This window comes from Wickerhamomyces ciferrii, contig 00011 (assembly GCF_000313485.1).
Source record: "Wickerhamomyces ciferrii WGS project CAIF00000000 data, strain NRRL Y-1031 F-60-10, contig 00011, whole genome shotgun sequence".
Taxonomy (NCBI): domain Eukaryota; kingdom Fungi; phylum Ascomycota; class Saccharomycetes; order Phaffomycetales; family Wickerhamomycetaceae; genus Hansenula; species Hansenula ciferrii.
The window spans coordinates 208,183-223,464 of record NW_011887729.1 but is presented as its reverse complement, the minus strand read 5'-3'; the positions used below and the strand labels follow the sequence as shown (position 1 = coordinate 223,464).

The 15,282-nt window shown below is 30.3% G+C and overlaps 4 protein-coding genes across 4 annotated transcripts; 1 reads left to right on the top strand and 3 right to left on the bottom strand.

The window, feature by feature from the left end:
* Nucleotides 1–334: 334 nt before the first annotated feature.
* Nucleotides 335–3,853, bottom strand: BN7_615 (uncharacterized protein; the record flags this gene model as incomplete). Its single annotated transcript, XM_011278808.1, has 1 exon — nt 335–3,853. The coding sequence occupies one exon, from the start codon at nt 3,851–3,853 to the stop codon at nt 335–337; it is 3,519 nt and encodes a 1,172-aa protein (XP_011277110.1).
* Nucleotides 3,854–4,192: 339 nt separating this feature from the next.
* On the bottom strand, nt 4,193–8,656 carry CHD1 (chromatin-remodeling ATPase CHD1; the record flags this gene model as incomplete). The annotated part of the gene is made up of 1 exon (XM_011278807.1): nt 4,193–8,656. The coding sequence occupies one exon, from the start codon at nt 8,654–8,656 to the stop codon at nt 4,193–4,195; it is 4,464 nt and encodes a 1,487-aa protein (XP_011277109.1).
* Nucleotides 8,657–9,620: 964 nt separating this feature from the next.
* LEU4 (2-isopropylmalate synthase LEU4) lies at nt 9,621–11,405 on the bottom strand (the record flags this gene model as incomplete). Its single annotated transcript, XM_011278806.1, has 1 exon — nt 9,621–11,405. One exon carries the CDS (start codon nt 11,403–11,405, stop codon nt 9,621–9,623), a length of 1,785 nt encoding a protein of 594 aa, XP_011277108.1.
* Nucleotides 11,406–12,438: 1,033 nt separating this feature from the next.
* Nucleotides 12,439–14,319, top strand: BZZ1 (Bzz1p; the record flags this gene model as incomplete). The annotated part of the gene is made up of 1 exon (XM_011278805.1): nt 12,439–14,319. One exon carries the CDS (start codon nt 12,439–12,441, stop codon nt 14,317–14,319), a length of 1,881 nt encoding a protein of 626 aa, XP_011277107.1.
* Between the last annotated feature and the right edge of the window lie 963 nt (nt 14,320–15,282).

Genomic DNA, 15,282 nt, shown 5'->3' with positions numbered 1-15,282 from the left:
ATGGTGAGGAAGACAAATAAAATATTCTATTATTCAGCTTTGATCTGTGTAAAGATTTTTAAGTACCCACAGTTTCTATATTCACGTAATTTTCAATAAACCGTGTATTAATTTTTCATTTTCAGTAACAAAACCGAAACTATTTACCTTTTTCCGAAAAGGGTAAAGTAATTGAGTTGATAATGTATAACGTGAGTTGACACAATTTACTTCAAAAAATCAACTACACGGGAATAAATGAATCATGGTGAATGAGTAAGTGATAACTATACGTATATAGTAATCAATTGTTAATATATATTGTACAAATTTATAAAAAACAAAATATGTCCCTTTAAGTTGGTTTTAATGGTTTCCAACTATTCATATCTAACGAATCATTAAATGACAGTGCAGTACCTTTTCTACTTGGAGGTGGAGGTGGAGCACTTGAATTTGATGGTACTTCTGATGTCTTCTCTTCAGATTCGTTAGTTATCTTAGAATTCTCTATATCTTCAGTTGAAACCTTTCTTAATGAATCTGGTTTTTTAGGAATTGATGGTACATTTGTCTTAGAATTTGATGTAGTTGAACTATGCAAAAATTCCGGTTTCTTAGGAATTGATGGTGCTGGTGATGAGCCTAAAGAAACTGGTTTCTTAGGTATTGTTGGTGCTAATTGTGCTTTACCGTTATTACTTGGTGAACTAACTCTAGACGGTGTTTTAGATGGTAATAAAATTGTATCTGAAAATCCCGGTGGTAATGAAGAGCTACTTGCATTTGTTTTTCTTGGTGTTGGAGCTGGTGGTGGACTTACAGATGTGCTTGGTGTTTCCTTAGACTGTGATGATGATGGAGGTTTGGTACTTAATGGTGTTGTTGAACGAGGCGCTGGTGGAGGAGGAGCTTGAAGATTTTTTGCTGGGGTTGATATGGTTGATGATACATTCGTTACAGCTCTTCTAGCTGGTAGTGCTGGTGGTGGAGTTGGACTGTTTTGCTTCCTTGGTGTTAATATTTCACTAGAGATTGGTGATGCAGTTTGTCTTCTTATTGGTAATGAAGGTTTATAATCATCCTCATCATCAAGGAAATTTAATAAGTCTTGGTTTCTAGAACTTGAAGTCTTGACAGGTTTTTGATCTTCATTATTATTTTCAAATTTTAAATCAATTAATGAAGAATCACTATCACCAGCATGTGTAGCTTTATAATTTTCATAAATTTGTTTCGATAATGAGGATTTTTTAATTTCATCAATGAAATCAACAATTGATCTATAAGCAGCATAAACAGGTCTATGATCTGAAAATGTTAAATCTGAAGAGCTATAAGCCAATGGTTTAGTTGCTTTACCTTTATAAATGATTCTATCAGTCCATGATGGTATTCTTTGCTTTTCAGAACTATCATATCTATCTGTACCTTTATCAAATTTATAAGTTGGGTTAAAACTAATAGTTGGTTCTGAGTAACCTTTAAAAGCATTACCACTATTGATCTCTTTGGTCAATTGATCAAATTGATATAAATATTCGATATCACAATTAGCAATTCTTTTTCTAACTTCTTCATTACTTAATGAAATTCTATAATTTAAATCACCAATCCAAAATATAGTATCATTACTTTCAATTTTACCGCCTCTTGAAAATCTAATACCATTAGTAATTGAAGCATAGTCATTCGCTCTTTCTTGAACATTTGTAGTACCAGCTGCTAAATGTGCATTAACAAAACAGAAAGATGAAGCACCATAATTGAAACGAATTGCAACAGCACCTTTATTACCTGTGATACCACCAAGACCTGTTTTCTTGGTAGCACCTTCCACTTGTTTAACGTTGTTAACACAATCTGCCTTAACGAAAAATAATAATAACAGGGATGACATTTGTTCAGCTCTCAATAAAATATATTTATCAAATTGATTCAAGCATTTAGACACTTCTTTAGTCCAAAATGATGATTTGGAATAATCTGCATTCAAAATAGAGCCTGCAGTCAATTCAATAACTTCTTGGAACCCTAGAACAACAACATTTGGTTTGAATTTATCTCCAATAGGATACAACCATGATGATAAATCAGGAATTCTATTACTAGCATTAACATTAAAAGTACCTGTAAATATATTAATATTTGCACTTGATGTAAATTCATCTTTTTGCTCTTTGAGTTTTTCATTGACATAATCTGTAACTGGGTCATATAATAACACAGGAACCTGAGAGCTTAATCTACCCAATAATGTATCAATAGTCAATTGTTTCCCCTTATCAACAAAATTATTAATATACATTCTACTAACAGATTTTGTAGCATCAGAAAGGGCACCTGCAAAACTCATTTTACCACTTCTTGAAAAAGATGATTTAAGTGCATTGGTACCTGTATAAATTTGTGATATTTGATCACCATTATCTGCCCATAATGAATTATGTCTATTGAAAAATTCAGATTCTGGTGAGACTTGGAAATCATGATCTTTTAAGAATACTGACAATGCAAAATTTGAAATATACTGTTGGATCAGATTTGTTCTATCTAAACAGTCCAAACAATTTGTTCTGAAAGTACCATTTTGTTCACTTAATATCTTCTTATTCACAACGTCATAACTGAAATAACCAAATTCGTATAAAGATTCTTTAATCAATCTTAAAATTTTGGTTGATGATGAGTAACCTTGATTGGAAGTTTCTCTATGGAAATCAAATTCTGTCAAATATAATTCTGGGTTATTATTTTGTGTATATGTATTAACATGACTTCTATATCTCTTAGATAATTGAATTTCAGATGTCTTGGTACTTAATAGATTGACTATATTAACAGCACCATACTTTTCTAATAAATGATCAAAATGAGCATCGAAAACAGGTTGGGTAGCTTCTTCAGATCTGGTGATTTGGACTTTTGGATTGATTAATGCAGTATCTTGTTCCCAAAAAATCGGAACAGAACCTCTAATTTCAGTGTATGAATAACAAATTTTCCCTGAATATAATATAAATTCTGTTTCAACAAAATTTGCAACATTACCTTCATCATCTATACCTCTTGAATTGAATCTAGTACCTGCTCTCTTCCAACTTTGTCTTGATATAACAGTCATGGCAACTTGTTCTCTGCCTAAATAAGCATCGAAAGTTTCTGCAAACCCTCTTATAACAGTTGTTAAGAACCCTTCATCATCTAATTTTTGCTTCAATGGTGTATCTAGACGATTTCTAAATTGAACCACTTCATGTAACATGAATGAATTCCACATATACTCTTCATTATAACTATCAAAACTTAATGAATGAGAATCAACACCACGATCTTGTAAAGTACTTGTCAAATCAAAATTAGAACTATAATAAAACCCACCTGTTGATAATAATTTTTGTAATTCAAAACATGGATGTTTTAAAGCAGTATCTTGATTTGCAGCTGAGCCACTATTACCACCATTTATAGTACCCGTTCTATATTGATCATCGAATCCTCTTTCAAAATCTGGCATCACTGGATATCCATTAGGATCCAAATCAACATTATCCCAAGTTGAACTAGTTAAAGAGAAGAAATCAACACTGAAGATTTTATTAACAGTTTCACCAGGTATTGGAGAAGCAACTTGATGTTTACCAGTGATGGCACATAAATATGAATCATTATTAACTTCAATTAATCCTAAAAATCCATGAATTTCTTTATTTGTGATTTTTTTATATGATTGTAAATTGATTTCATCAATAGATGAGAATTCAATAACGCATCTGGGTAGATTATTCTTTGTTCTTATATGACGGAAAAGTAGGACATGAGTTTTGGACACGAGAGCCAAAGTTCTTGGATTCTCTTTGATCAATAATCTCATCTTACTTGGAAATCTGATATTGAAAATCCCAATAATCTAATGATTCTTATAGTCGTCTTTTAGCTTCCCTGCTTTTGATTTGGGTAAGCTTTGTCTTGTGATTCAAGTTTTTCAGCTTGCGTTTGTTGATATTGAACATTTCAGCTTCTGGATTTTCGTTGCGCCAACCGTTGATAAAAAAAGCATTAGTGACACTGTTGAAATTTGGCAGAAATTTGGAAATTTTAATAAACTACAACTTTATAAATTTCATCTTCAATCATATAATTGGACATATAATACACTATTTTTAATATACAAGATCATATCATTAACAAGGCTTATTCATCATAAGGGACATCATTTGGCTTCGTTGGTGTTTTCTTTCAATTTTTGATACATGGATTTGATTTGTGTACTCTTCACAGCTTTTGAAGGCCAATAATGTGAAGTATAAAACCAAAGATGTTTTTTAAATCTATCTTGTTCATCCTTCGCATGTTTTGAAACTGTTTTATTAATAAAATCACCAACGTTTATCAATTCTGTTTTCAAGATTTTTGCCCATTCTTTACGGTCTAAACCTGTTGAGCCTTTACTTAATCGTTTCAATGAATGACGCATTGGACTTAAAGTATCTTTACAAAGTTGTTCATCCATACTTTCATAACCTTCATCTAATGTTTTAGCTGGACCTGTAGGTTTCTTTGGTTTCTTTTCAGATTCAGATCTTGGAGTTGAATTACCAGATTCTGGTTTTCTACCACGTTTGGCACCAGGAACTGCACTTTTAACATCTGGAGTTTTGGCTCTAGTAGCAGCTGGTCCTTTTGGTTTTGGACCTGGCTTCAATCCCGGTTTTGGACCTGGTTTAGCAGCGCCTTCAGCTCTTGGTTTTCTTTGCCTTTTCTTTGGTTCAATTGGTGTTCCAGGTGTTGGTGTATTATTACCTGTATTGTTATCATCATCGCCACCTTTCAAGACTGAAATCAAATAATCAACTCTTCTACCCAAATGAACTGAACCTGGTACTTTCTTAGAATCTTTAGAATCCTTTGAATCTTTGGAATCCTTTGAATCCTTGGAATCTTTTGAAGATGGTTTACTTTCATCATCTTTTGTAGATGTAACACTTTCATCTTTATTTTCAGATTTCACTTCAGATGATGTAGTATCATTACCTTCTTCAGATTTCTTTTCACCATCTTCTTTTTCATCATCACCTTCTTCTTTAACTTTATCTTCATTTTTCTTACTAGTACTCTTTTTTGGTCCAGGAACATTACTACTTTCATTTAAAAACATTTTAGAACTTAATTTTAAAAATGGGTCATCTCTAATTTGAATCCATGAACCATAACCATATCTATCAACACCAACAATAAGCATTTCGTCATCATGTTGGGTCCAATCAGAAGTCCAACCATAAACTGGTTTAACATTACCATGGAATTTGAAATTTAATGGATCATCAAATGTAGCAATTGCATCATGAACTAATTTTAAATCTTGTGGTCTTGAAAGTAATAATTCAGCGTTCAATTGTTTAACACCTTGATATTCAAACAAAATTGCCTTACGTTCTTTACGTTTCATCATCCATAATACTTGTGGATTATTTTTACCTTCATTACCAACAATTTCACCCTTTTCACGTTTTTCTTTATGTTCATTTGCAGCTTTTTCTAAATCAGCTAAAACTTTTGAACGACGTTCTTCTTCCTTTTTAACAAGATCTTTTGAAATTTCCATAATTTCATCATGACATTTTTGGAAAAGATCTGGGTTTTTATTTTCTGGTAATGTACCTTCATTAATTAAATCTTCCCATTTACTTGAAAGATCACCTAATTTTAAAACTGATCTATAAATTGCTCTAATTTCCTTTTCAGTAATTTTATTATAATCAGCTTTTTTCTTTCTATTAACTTTCTTTGTAGTTTCATCGTCATCATCATCTTCTTCATAAGTATTAGCTCTTTGCATATTTTTCATAACTGCTTGTCTTCTTGAGAATTGTTGCATTTGTTCTTGAATATATTGCTCTTCTAAACGTTTCTTTTCATCTTCTTTCAGTTTAGCCAATTCTTCAGCAGGAATAATATCATCCCAATCAACATCAGCTTTATAATCAGTAACTTCAAATTGTTTTAAGAATTCTTCACCACCAAGATTTGATTCACCCATTTCTGGAGTAGTAACATGATCTTCTGCATGATTCAAGACATCATCTAAATTCAAGTCTTCTAATTTCTTTTGGTTATCACTAGCTTTAAACATATTACCAGCACCAAATTTTAAGATTTCACTTAATTCACCAGTTGATGGTTCATTTTTCTTGGATTTTCCAGTACCATCAGTAACACCTAAAGAAATGATTGCATATTCAAGAATCATTTTCTTTCTTGCTCTTTCCAAAACTTCTTCTTCCACTGTATCCTTAGAAACAAATCTATAAACCATAACATGATTTTTTTGACCAATTCTATGAGCTCTTGCCATTGCTTGTAAATCAGCTTGAGGATTCCAATCAGAATCGAAAATAATAACAGTATCAGCAGTCATTAAGTTAATACCTAACCCACCAGCTCTTGTTGATAATAAAAACACAAAATCTGTTGAATCTGGTTCATTAAAATGATCAATTGAAATACGACGTTGTGCTGATGGAACAGTACCGTCTAATCTTTGGAAATTAATACCTTTAATTGATAAATAATCACCCAAAATATCCAAAATTCTAACCATTTGTGAAAAGATTAAAACTCTATGACCATCTTTTTTCAATCTTGTTAATAATTGATCTAATAAAACCATTTTACCAGATGACATAATCATCCCCCTTAATATATCTTCTCTTGAATGAACACCATTTAATGAAGAACCAAATTTTGCTAAAACTTGATCTTCAGCTGCATCAAATAAATAAGGATGATTTGAAGCTTTTTTCAATTCACTCATAACATTTAATAATGAGACATGAGCACCTTTTGAACCTTGATTTAATGCAGCATAATTCTTGGTTAAAATATTTTTATAATATTGAGTTTGTAAATCAGATAATTCAACACGTAAAATACGTTCAGTTTTGGAAGGTAATGATTTTTCAACATCTTTTTTCAAACGTCTAAGTATAAATGGTTTCACTTTATTTTGTAAATCTCTAATATAATTTTCTTGATCATCATTTGAATGTTCAAAATCAATTTCTTCATCAATTTCAAATTTACCAGGCATTAAGAAATTAACTAATGCAGCTAATTCTTTAATATTATTTTGTAATGGTGTACCAGTAATTAATAATCTATTACTGACTTTAAAAGAATTTAAAGATTCATAAAGTGAACTTTCTGCATTTTTCAATCTATGAGCTTCATCAACAGCCAAGAATTGCCATTTTATGGATCCTAATTCACTTGCATCTTTTAAAATATATTCATAAGTTGTTAACAAGACATTGAATTTGATTTTTTTATTATTATAAAATTCATAATCTCTAATTGTTTTTCTTGCTTCAGTATTACCTAAATAATAGACACAATTTAAATCTGGTGACCATTTTTCAAAAGTTTCTTGCCATGCAGGTATAGTTGATAATGGTACAACAACAATATGAGGACCATTTTGTCTTCTAGCATAGATAAGCCAACTTAAAAAACTAACAGTTTGAACAGTTTTACCTAACCCCATTTCATCAGCTAATATACCATTTTCATTTCTTGACCAAAGGAAAGCCATCCAATTTAAACCTGTCAATTGGAAATCTCTTAATTCACCATTCTTGATGAATTTTGGTTGAACAACTAATTTTTCAAATCTTGGACGTTGAGAACCATAACTTGAAGACAGTGAAGGTAAAATTTTGGAATTTAAACGTTGTTGAAATTGTTTAACTTCATTTGGACCAATTTGAACTATAGTATCAGCTAATTCCCATGTAGCTTCATCATAATTTAATCTTCTCCATTTAACGAAATATTTTAAAACTTCTTCACCTTCATCATTTTCAGATCTTTCAGAATCAATAACACGTTCAACATTTTTATATTCAGCAATTTCATCTAGTCTTCTATCTTTTTCAATATCCATAGCTTCAATATCTTCTCTTGTTGTTAACGCGTCGTGTCTTATTTGATAATCTAATATTATGAATTGTTTAATATAATTATCAACTTTCTTAATACCTTTCATACCAATTAAATTTGAATATTGTTCCCAAGTATTATGAATATGAGAAGTTTCAGTCCATTTGATCAAGAATTTATAATCTTTCTTCCCCTGGGCCAAATCTCTTGGATCATTTGGATTATTATCAGGATCAATTAATTGATGATCCACAACAAGATCAACACCTTTTTCCGGGGTTGGAGTAGTTTCAGTATGATTATCATAATAATAATAACCATCTTCATCTTCTTCATCGCCACTTTCTAATAAATCATCATCATTTTCTTGGTCAACTTGATAATTTATTACACGACTATTTCTTGAACTAAATCTAACTTCTTCAGGTTGTGATTGAATCTTTTGTTTCTTATTTGATTTACGTTTTTTAATAATTTTTGATTTTGATTTCTTTGGAGCACCAAATTCTTCATCATCATCATCAGGATCTTCAAATTCTTCTTCCCCTTCGTCTTCTTCTTGACTTTGATTATCATCACTATACTCCACTTGTTTCTTCTTTCTCTTTGGTTTGATTTCTTCATCAGATTCATCACTCTCCACAAAACTCAATGGTTTTGCACGTTCTCTAGTTGACCTTCTCAATCCATACAATTCTGGGTTATCAAACACCTCCTCGTCATAATCAGCAGGTGCCATTGTAGAGATATTTCTATACCAGTGTATCTATTCTTTGAACAGTTTCTGTATGAATTATGATTGGATTGGAATATAGCTACCTTTTGGATTTTCTTTGTTGATGTTTTGATGTTGATATTTTGTTTGTTGTTGTTTTCTTTTACTTAAAATTAATTTTTCAACGAAAGAAAAAAATTTGAGAAAACCGACAACAACAATTTAAAATGGAAATTGAATACTTTTAAATGAGAATAGTAATAGTAATTATCTTCAATGGTAAAAAGTGTTTCACAATTAATTGAACTAACTGGAATTCTTAAATCAACTCAGACTTCGATTTAACCGAATCTTTGATTTCCTAAACTAGATATTCGTATATGCGATGGGTTCCTGATCTGATAAGTTTATATAACCTGACGCGATCCACTTGAATTAAAACACAAATAGTATAGTTATTCAATGATATCAAGTAGTATTAGGCTAGTTGTTACCTGAAAGTGATATAATTATACTCGATATTTGAATTTGATATCGTTTGGTCTTGTTTTGATAAGTTCAGCTGTTGTTCTTGATCAATTCTTGTTGATAATGGTAAGAAGTAAGGATTAAATTGCAGTAGGATTCCTTAAAATTATATGAAAATTTCAATCATTTTCAATCTCATGATGATCAAATTTTCATAAATTTGGATCTAGAATCATGTTAATTCTTCACATTATCAAAGTAATATTAAAGTGTAATTGAATTTGATCAATTGAATATCTAATATCATAATCTACAATACTATAACCCCTATCAAAACATAAAATCAAAACTTTTTAAAGAAAGAACTTCTAAAGTCCTTCATATATATATATAAATAATAAAACAAGGTATAAAAAAGAAAACACACAAATTATAAATAATCAACTCCCTAGTACCCTAAGTGATCTAGAGTCTATATATAGTTTTTTTGGTTATATTTTGATCTTGGTATGATTCTCCTCTATTTTGAATTCAATTCAATTTCACCTTTAGTAATTAATGAATTAATTGTACTCAAGACTGAAGTGAAAGCAGCAGTAGAAACATCTTCATTAACACCAACACCCCATTTATTAGTCTTTGAATTGTTTTCATCCAAATAACCTAATTGAATAAATGTGGCAGCTTGAGTATTTGAACCTGAACCAAGAGAATGTTCACTATAATTAACAACTTCAAATCTAACATTAACATATTCGGAAATTGCATCAACAAATGAAGAAATTGGACCATTACCAACACCTTTAATACCAACAGTTGATCCATTAACTGAAATTTCACCAATGAATAATCTATTATCTTTATTTTCTGGATCACGAACAATATCATAATCTAATAATTTAATTGAACCTTCATTATGGAAATTATATTGAGATTTAAATAATGAAATAATTTCATCAGATTTTAATTCACGACCTTGAGCTTCAGATAATTTTTGAACTTGAGTAGAGAATGAAATTTGTAAAGCTCTTGGTAAATCAAGACCTAATGATCTTAAAACAACCCAAGCAGCACCACCTTTACCTGATTGTGAATTAACTCTAATAACAGCTTCATAATCTCTACCAATATCTTTTGGATCTAATGGTAAGTATGGGATTCTCCAATAGTTATCACCTTTAGCTTGTCTCTTAGTTTGAGCTTCAAAACCTTTCTTAATAGCATCTTGATGAGAACCACTAAAAGCACAAACAACTAAATCACCACCATATGGAGCACGATCAGCAACTTTAATCTTGTTACATTTTTCCACAATTTCAATAACACTTTGTAAATCTGAGAAATCTAATTCTGGTGAAACACCTTGAGTATATAAATTTAATGCAACGGTAACTAAATCAACATTACCAGTTCTTTCACCATTACCAAACAAACAACCTTCAACACGATCAGCACCAGCAAGCATACCTAATTCTGAAGCGGCAACACCACAACCACGATCATTATGACAATGAGTTGAAATGGAAACTTTTTCACGTTCTGAAATATGTGTAGCGAAATATTCAATTTGATCAGCATAAACATTTGGTGTAGCAACTTCCACGGTAGCTGGTAAATTAAAAATTATTGGATTTTCCACTGTTGGTTCCCAAACTGATTTAACAGCTTCACAAATTTCCACAGCAAATTCAGGTGTTGTATCACTAAAAGTTTCTGGAGAAAATTGATAACTCCATTCAGTAGCTTGTTGATTTGGATCATCTTTTGTTAAAGAACGAACTAATTTTGTAGCCCAAACAGCTTTTTCAATAGCTTCTTCTTTAGACATATTGAAAACAACATCTCTAAATAAATCTGAAGTTGCTAAATAAACATGAATAGTAGCTTTTTTAGCACCAGTAACAGATTCCACGGTTCTTCTAATTAAATGTTCTCTTGATTGAACCAAGACTTGAATACTAACATCATCTGGTGCATTTTCAACTGCATATCTTGTAAAATCAAAATCTGGTTGAGAAGCTGAAGGGAAAGAAACTTCAATTTCTTTAAAACCTAATTCAACTAATTTATGGAAATATTCTTTTTTTTGTTCAACATTCATTGGATCTGGTAATGATTGATTACCATCTCTTAAATCAGTTGTTAACCATCTTGGAGCTTTTGTTATAGTCTTATTTGGCCATTGTCTATTTGGTAAATTTACTGGAGGGAATGATTTATATTTAGTTGAAGGGTCTTTCAACATATTTGCATATGGTGCTGTCTTTTGAGCATTTTTAAACATTGTTAATGATCTCCTGAACATGATGGTAATAATTTTTCTTCTTTATTTCAATTTGAAAACTTGAGTATTAAACTCTTTATATATATAATACAGTCTAAGAAAAATTCTATGACTAACTTTGGAAATGAATTGAAATAAAGTTTAAAATCAAAACTTATTAAGTATAAAAATTATGGGGAAAGATGACAAGATTTTTATAATAAGAAAAGATTTTCTTTTTAAGTAAATTTGAGTCACAGTATTAAAAGTTTTTTGTCATAGTTTATATAAATTTTTCAATTTGGAAATCGTGTCTAAAATTGCGGGAGCGCGATAGGAATTTTAATGACAGCCTACAGGTCCGGTAAAGGAGAGTTCATACGCAGAGAGACGTGAGCAGACTCAGCAGAGACGTAGACAAGAGGCAGACAGAGGTATACAGAGGGAACTTGGTAGAGCGTTGTAGGAGTTAAGAGAGCCTTTGTTAACCGATTGTATGGGTTGTGTTTAGTGGATAATTGTGATATTGGATATACAAAAGATGAAAAGCTATGTAAATATGACAAATATGACGTTGATCCTATTCAATTTAATTCTGACTCATTTGAATCTGATCATCTGATATTTTAATTTCCAGTGGAGACATGGACTGAGCTTTAAGTGGACTCCTAGAAAGAAGAATAGGAAGAAATAGGAAGAAATAGGCTGGTGTGTCACCTGGTGTGGTGGAACGTTAGACAGAGGTCTTTTAAACTCTTTCTAGAGTTAGGCAGAAGAGTTGTCCAATGGTCCCTCTGTGTGTGTGTCTCCCAGTGAGGGGTTGGAAATTGAATTTTGATTTTGTTCGCTTAAATTTTGATTTGATTTTAAAATTTCGGAATCGAATTGGAAATTTACAAAACATATTCGCGAGATTCATATGATTCCCAGTGCCACGTAACCATTTCTCCATACGGAACACCGCCCAAGCTGTCCAGATCAATAGATTATACTTTCGAGAATTTAAGGGTATAGTATGTTCTATTGTTGATATTACGTACTATAGATAGAATTATCAGTTCAATTAACTTGCATCATGGCTGAAGTTAGCATTGGTAACGAATTGAAAGATGGATTCAAAGAAACAAACAACTGGATCAATAATAATATTCATTTCTTAACAGATGTGGAACAATTTTATAGACAACGTTCTCAAATTGAAAGAGAATATGCAACAAATTTAAATAAATTAACTTCAGAATTTTTAAAGAAAAAAGCCAACAAGACAACTTCAATTAGTGTTGGTGATGAACCCAAGATAACACCAGGGTCTTTAGAATCTGCCTCTTTAGTGACATGGACTGAATTATTATCACAAACTGAAATTATTGCTAAAAATCATCATAATTTTGGTAATGAATTAACAATTAAAGTTGCAGATCAAATTATATCATTACAAAAATATTTATCTATATTACAAGAAAAAATTTCAAATTTCCATAATAATTCATTATTGAAAAGAAAAGATGAAATTTTTGAAAATGTTAATCGTGCAAAAAAAATTTATGATGAAAAATGTGTCATTATGGAATCAACAAGATCCAAAATTGAAAAATCAAGTTCATCAAATGATAAAAATCAACGTAAAATTAATGAAAAAACAGTTGATATGAATAATGCTAAAAATGATTATTTATTGAAAATTAATATTGCAAATAGAATTAAAGATAAATTTTATTATCAAGATTTACCAGAAATTTTAGATATATATCAAGATTTAAATGAATTCAAGACAAAACAATTAAATAAACTTTTAAATCTAGCTTCAAATTTAGAAATCAATAATAATAATAAAGATAACAAGAATTTGGAACATTGTATTTCAATAATTGAAGAAAATAAATCACATTTAGATATTCAAATGTTTATTAAACATAATCAAACAAATTGGTCTGATCCTCCAGATTTCTATTACATTCCTTCAAGTATTTGGCATGATGATGAACATTTCATAACATCAAATCAAGAATTATCATATTTGAAAACTATCTTGTTGAAAGCAAATCAAATTAATGATAAATATGAACCAGGTTTAGAATCTGGTAGAGAAACTTTGAATTCTTTACAAACAACAAGAATAAATTTAAAACAATTATCTGATACTAAAGAGTTTGAATTTAGAAAAGCTTCAGATTCTTTAAATTCTTATTTATTAACATTATCAAATTTTATTCTTGATGAAAATATAAAAGTTTCTTCACAAGTTGAAATTGAAACGATTGAAAATAATGCAAATGATAAAGATCTTTCATTAGATGGTTTGGTTATTCAAAAGAAGAAAACAAATTTCTTTGGTAAATTAAGAGGTTCAAAACCAAAAGAAACCATTGTATCAACAAATGATAATAATAATGATTCACAATCAATACGTTCTTCAAAATCAACAAAATCAAATCATCATTCATCTTCACCATTCCATATACCTTCATTACGTCGTAATAGATCAAGAAATCAATCATCTGCATCAAATACTTCAAATTCAATACCTAGTGCAATTGCACAATTCCCTTACCAAGCAGATGGTGAAGATGAAGTTTCAGTAGCTGCAAATGAATCATTAGTAATAATAGAAATGGATGATGGATCAGGTTGGACAAAAATTCAAAATTCAATAGGAGATTCAGGTTTAGTACCAACTTCATATATTCAAATAAATGAAATACCACAAACATCAGGAAGTGGTTCTTCAGGTGGTGGTAAGAAAAAAGGTCCAGAAGTTGTTCCTAAAAGAGGTGCTAAAAAAATTTCATATGTTCAAGCTTTATATGATTATCAATCTCAAGGTGATGATGAATTAACTATATCTTCGGGGCAAAAAATTGAAGTTTTGGAAAAAGATGATGGTTCTGGTTGGACTTTGGGTGAAGTTGATGGACAAAGTGGATTGTTTCCAACTAGTTATGTTCAAGAATTATGAATTGGATCATGTGTATAGGCTATAAAATAAAAGATGTACTTCGTGAGATGAATGTAAGACTACAAAATAAGGATCAATATAGGTAAAATAATAAGATCATAATTCATTAAATGTGTATAAGTTAATCCTTTTAAAAGGTCATATAACAACATTAAATCCTATATGATCTTTGCATGTATTGAAACAATCTATTAAAAATCAAGTTCAATATCTTATACATTCATGTACTCAAACAATCATATCAAGATCAAATAATTAACTATGGATTTTAAATATATGTTCCTTTAAATATTGTACAAAAGAGTAATGGGATCAGAGCGATGCATTCCTCACAATCCGAATCTTACTAGGATCTTCAATGCACATATCAACATTGAATTCTGTTACGATGGTTAATGTATATAAACATCAATGTTAAGGTTTTCAAATTTTCATCTTTTCTTAAGTTATTTTATATATTCTCGCCTAATTCCCAACTCGCGGATCATCATCATGATCATTTCGCCTGATTTTACCCTGCTTTTTTATTCACGCGAACATTCTGCTCGTAAAATATCTTTGATGGTTGGACTATTGGAATAGCTAGATTGTTTCTTAGTACAACACTGATTGGAAATTGTTCGCTATACCTTCTGATATGTTATGCATGCTATCAAAAGGCTATCCAACGGCTACGGTAATACTAAAACGCTTACAAATTTGGTGAATAATCATCCATTAGGACTACTGTGAATAGCTTAATGCCACTGAACTGATCAATAAGGTGACCAGTTTATATCATTATATTATAATATAGTTGAGTTTTAAAGTGATATTTAACCTTAATTTTTTATACATTATTGATATCATCACTTGAAGATTATACAATACAATGTTGTTATATGACCTTTCATTGTTAAAGGATTAACTTATACACATTTGATTGAATTAATGGTCTTATAATATATGTTTTCTAAACAGAGA